This window comes from Hibiscus syriacus, unplaced genomic scaffold (assembly GCF_006381635.1).
Source record: "Hibiscus syriacus cultivar Baekdansim isolate YM2019G1 unplaced genomic scaffold, ASM638163v2 tig00112000_pilon, whole genome shotgun sequence".
NCBI classification, from domain to species: domain Eukaryota; kingdom Viridiplantae; phylum Streptophyta; class Magnoliopsida; order Malvales; family Malvaceae; genus Hibiscus; species Hibiscus syriacus.
In genome coordinates, this window is record NW_024063235.1 from 3221170 (window position 1) to 3226298 (window position 5129).

Sequence of the window (5129 nt, forward strand, 5' to 3'; positions counted from 1 at the left end):
AATTTTAAATATTTATTATTCATAATTTAATTAAAAATAATTGATCCGTTATAACATTTAATTTCATTATTACAAAAATTAAACTTGGATGAAAGAAAGGGAAATTTAGATTTAGGCAAATGCTTGGGAAGAAGAAGGCTAGTTGATTTGCATTAGAATTATGTTTAAACTCTAATTATATGTTAGAGGCTTTATGAAATAAAAAGAGTAATACAAGAGCAAGATACCTCTTTGTATGAAATATTGGGCTGACACAAGTACAAGGTCATGACATACCCAAGATCTAATTAGGATTTACATAGGAATTTACATATTGTCATCAAGTGTGACAGTGGTAGAATTCGAACTTGACCTTATAAATTCAAATTCTTAAATCCCAACAAGTGCCTACACTCGTTGGCTATGTGTTTGAATTTTTACTCATATATTTTAAATATATTTCATATTAGATTTGAGTGCAATTAACTCAAAAGTTACCAACAAAGAGAGAGAAAGGAATGGCTGACTTCATCTACCCACTTGTACCCTCTTCCTTTCAATGAAATAAAATTTTCTTTTGATAAGAAAAAATTATTCACCTACCCACTTAAAAATGTTGATGGTATTTTGTTTGAAAAAGGAGACAATTTTAGGTTTGGTTCAATCTACAATGTAATATTGCTTAACTTGAAGATCAGATGAATATTAATTTATTCTATCCATTATACATCTAAAGGGACCTAATTAATTTAACAAGCTAGGTCAACCCTAAAGTTTATATATTTATAACATCATGAAGTCAAACCACTTTGTTAAGCCCTCTAAGAAAAGTAACTACTTGGTTGATGGCTGAACTGTGTTGTGATAGTGACCCATCTCCATATCACCTTCTGGCTTCATCATCATGCCATTCATCTCGGGACCGACCGGCTTAGCCTCGTCACTGTCCTCCGACTCTAGTCCCAGTTCATATTCCAGGCACATCAACCACTTGTTTTCAACTTCTCTGAAATTCGAACTTCGGATGCCGTCATTTGATTCGGTCTCATCGGATTGGAATGGTCCGAAGCTATCCAACATGTTCCAAAACTCCCAATCGGACTCGAACGAGATGTCGAAGGCAGTATCGAGGATATCCGGTTTGTTCACCTCCTCTGATGTGTTGTTATTAACATCGTAATAGCCTCCTATGAAGTTGAACAAGGAACCTACTTGGTCTTCTGGATTCAAAACACCAACCTGACCGGAATTCGTGACGTTGGAAGAGATCGAAGAACTCGACAACCCTTCAGGCTCCTCGGACGGGCTGCTGCTGCTTCCATGGTTTGATAGCTGATCGGTTTTGAAGTCTTGAGCATTGTCTGATGCTGGCATTGCAAATGCCTCTCTAGGGTTTTTGTCACTTGATGATGATGTAGCCATGGAAGAGTCCTTGGATTCATCTTTTTGTTGAGTATTTTCTTTCTTTGAAATCAATCTCTTCTTCAAATGAGTGTTCCACACATTCTTTATCTCATTGTCTGTTCTTCCAGGAAAATGTGCTGCTATCTTAGACCACCTGAGAATCAATTTAATTGTAACATAAGTAATTGAGATGACAAAGAAAATATAGGTTAAATTATAGTTTTGATCCCTCTACTACACTCCAATTGAGATCTAGTCCCTACACTTTCAACATTTTTTAATAATATGGGACGGAGATTACAAGACAATATTTATTTAAAATTTTTCTAAACTTATTGGCAACGCGTACACACCATACAAACGTAATTACTCAAACCTGAATTCTCCAGATAGAACAATATTCACTCGCTCTATGGGTTCAATTAACTCAAATTGAAGTATCTCCGAACAGAAACTCACTTGTTTCCCAAGGTCTCATGCAGCCTTATGATTTCGTCTTCTTCGTCTTTGGTGAAGTTCCCACGCTTGACATCGGGCCTCAAGTAATTAATCCATCTTAAACGGCAACACTTTCCACATCTCAGTAGCCCTACAACCATTCATCCACACAATCTATATTCAAACTTTTGTACGTTTGAAGACAATAATTTCCATAAACGGTACCACAAAATTCTTGAGATAGTGATAGAAACCATTTCACATTTATTGTTTTCTTTCCTTCAAAATTCAACCATTGATAAATTGGAAGCTACTTCAAAATTTTTGTATGTTGAGATGTTTATATCGGATGAGGAAAGCAATATAATGAAAATCTATCAATGTGTTGAGATGTCGCACATCAATTTACAAAGATGATTTTATTAATTCAATATGTTATATTCACAATTCATAGTTAGAAGACAAATTATCAATTTTGAAATTGTAAGACAGAACGAATTTATAAAATTTTAAAGGACGAAAACATATTATCAATAGAAAATATTAAAAAATATCTAAAATATACGATAATTTAAAATTTACAAGAGATGACTTTCTGACAGCTAAGGATGGCAAATGGGCGGGTCGGGTGCGGATACCCCATCCCCATCCCCATACCCACCTACTATTTTTCAATCCACCACCCGCCCACCACCCATGATGGGTACAAATTTTCAAATCCACACCCGCCCACGCGGGTACATTTTTAAATCCATCCCCACACCCACTACCCACTAGTGACATACCCATCTAGACCTGCCTGATAACAAACTAATGAGATGTTGGAGTTGGTTCCCAGACAGTTCATGATGGGGTAGCAGCGCATGCTTCAATTTGTCAGAGGAGTGGCTCTACGAATGTTATGGAGACAGATTATAGGGAGCATGTAGTCGCAAAGCTAGATTGTTGTGTTGCTTTCGATGTTAATGCTCATAGTGCGCCTAATATGGGTTTTGAGGGGCTAAAGAACATGTAAACTGCTGCTTTTGATGTTAATGCTTATAGTACGACTAATTTGTGTTTGGATGGGCAGCATTGGCTAAAGAACATGGAAAGTGACGTGGTTAGTGGGATTATGGGTTTAATCAAAGAGCTGAATATTTCCCTAATTAAATACCAGATTAAAGACTAAATATCCTTAATATTTAGTTAAATTATATGTTATATATTTATATAATATTAAAATTTATAAATTAGTCTCTAAAATTACACCTCAAATCCAAAATTTAATCAAAGAGCTGGGCGGGCGGATGTGGGACGGGCAGATATGGGGCGGGCGGATGCGAGGCGGGCGGATGCGAGGCGGGTAATGTCTCAAACCCATTACTCGCCCACCACCCACGACGGGTACCACTTTATAAATCCACACCCGCCCACTACCCACTAAAATTATACCCATCCCCGCTCCAATTGGAGCGGATGCGGTGCGGAATCCACGAAACCGTACCCGTTTGCCATCCCTACTGACAGCCCTCGATCTATCCTGTTTCCAAACTCGATACATAACCCTAGAACAATACGTATATACGTATGCTTATTATGGAATGACATTAAAGATGGGATTATATTGGAAACCAGGTCGATTTTTTATTTGTCATTTTTTTAAAGTACATTTAAAAGTTTGCCGGTTATAAAGAGACGAAATTCACTGAATCTGATCTGGATGTTTTAAGACTAATTAAGATTGACCAGTGATAAGAAAATTGGCAGTATCTGCGGATTTCTTCAAGTAAAAACAAACGTTTCAAACTTTCCTTCTGGTAAAATAATATATGGACTTGTATAGAATATTAGTTGTATTCATTTTAAATAATTTTTTAATGAAAAATATCTGAGTGACGGTGCATGGTATCAAATTAAGAGAGAAAAAACATTTATTCAAGAAGAAAGAACTGAAAATGAGATTAAATGAAGAGAAAAGTTACGAACAATGGGTGAAAAGGAATGTTTTTGTTGGTAGAGTTTTGGACTCCTAACAATGACGAACGTATGATCTTATTTTAGAGTAATAAATTTATAAAATTTTGAGGGAGACAACCGTCACCACCCGTTCTCTCATTTCAATGGTCGGAAAGAAAGAAAGAGAGAAGGAGACTGACCAGCTTGTTTAGGGAGAGCTCTCCATTTCTGGTGGCCATGCTTCTGAATGAAAGAGATGAGCCTCAAATCCTCCGCAGGACTCCATGGACCTCTCTTCACTTTCTCCTTATCACAACATGGGGTTCTTCCTTTCCCCATTTTCTTTTTCAATCACCAAAAACCAGGAGAAAAAGAAAAGGGTATTGTTTTGTTTTGGATATGGATTTGCTCACATATAAATGAGATTCTTCGTTCAGTCTCCTAATAAATAAATACAAGAAAGAAAAGGCCCCAAGGGTCATGCCATGAAATGGGGGGTTACCCTTCTCAACCAATAAATAGGAGAATCCAGGAGGATTATTAAATATCTATAAGTTCAATATATTATTAATTACCCTCTTACTAATTTGGTATTGATATTATGAGTGAATTATCTATTTAATTAAAACATCATTTAAAAGAATTATTTTTAATAAGATGATTAATATTATTATAATAACTTTTTCTTTTAATATTTTGATATAATATTAAAATAAAATAATTACAATTAAATAAATTATTTTATGGATTGGCTCCGTTTCATCTTTTCTGTACTACTTATGACTTTTACCATACATGGATCAGTTTTATTCATTTTGATATATATTATATAATATTTAGTTATTCATGACCTCATCTCTTGCTTTATTAGTATTGAGTGATGGTAAAATATTATTTATTTTAAAAAAATTAATCTATTGACAATATTTAAACAACTTATACATGCAACTACTTGAACTCGAAATCTAGGAGAATAACATTTTCTTTAACCACTAAAGCCAATGAGTTTCATAACCTTAATTCTTAAATTGAAGGAAAATGCACTTAAATATATTTGAATCTACGATCTTTTACATATTAATAATAACAATATCAACTAAATTAATGTTCCACCATCTAATTTATATACATGTATGGATGTACATGTATGGATGTACAAGTATGGATGTACAAGTATGGATGCATGAATTTGTGTTAGGGGTAAACTTACAGGATGATTCTTCTATGCTCGACAAGTATGATGAGCACCACTAACGATGACCACCATTAATTTAATTTATAAAAATTTAAAATTCTAAAGGACTCAACGTATAATTATAAATTAGTTAAAAAAATTAAAGGTAAATGTTAGGTTCGATGAAGCTCGTTCA

The 5129-nt window shown here is 34.6% G+C and overlaps 1 protein-coding gene across 1 annotated transcript; it reads right to left on the bottom strand.

The window, feature by feature from the left end:
* Window positions 1–514: 514 nt before the first annotated feature.
* On the bottom strand, window positions 515–4213 carry LOC120174094 (transcription factor MYB58-like). Its single transcript, XM_039181067.1, has 3 exons — window positions 3960–4213; window positions 1843–1972; window positions 515–1537 (listed from the first exon to the last, which is right to left on the bottom strand). The coding sequence occupies exons 1-3, from the start codon at window positions 4096–4098 to the stop codon at window positions 814–816; spliced, it is 993 nt and encodes a 330-aa protein (XP_039036998.1). The 5' UTR covers window positions 4099–4213; the 3' UTR covers window positions 515–813.
* Window positions 4214–5129: the final 916 nt, after the last annotated feature.

Coding starts and splice junctions, on each gene's coding strand:
- LOC120174094 (XM_039181067.1), bottom strand. CDS start 4,098: ATGGGGAAAGGAAGAACCCCATGTTGTGATAAGGAGAAAGTGAAGAGA. Junction 1,973..3,959: donor AGCTCTCCCTAAACAAGCTG/GTCAGTCTCCTT, acceptor GAATGGTTGTAG/GGCTACTGAGATGTGGAAAG. Junction 1,538..1,842: donor CATGAGACCTTGGGAAACAA/GTGAGTTTCTGT, acceptor ATTGATTCTCAG/GTGGTCTAAGATAGCAGCAC.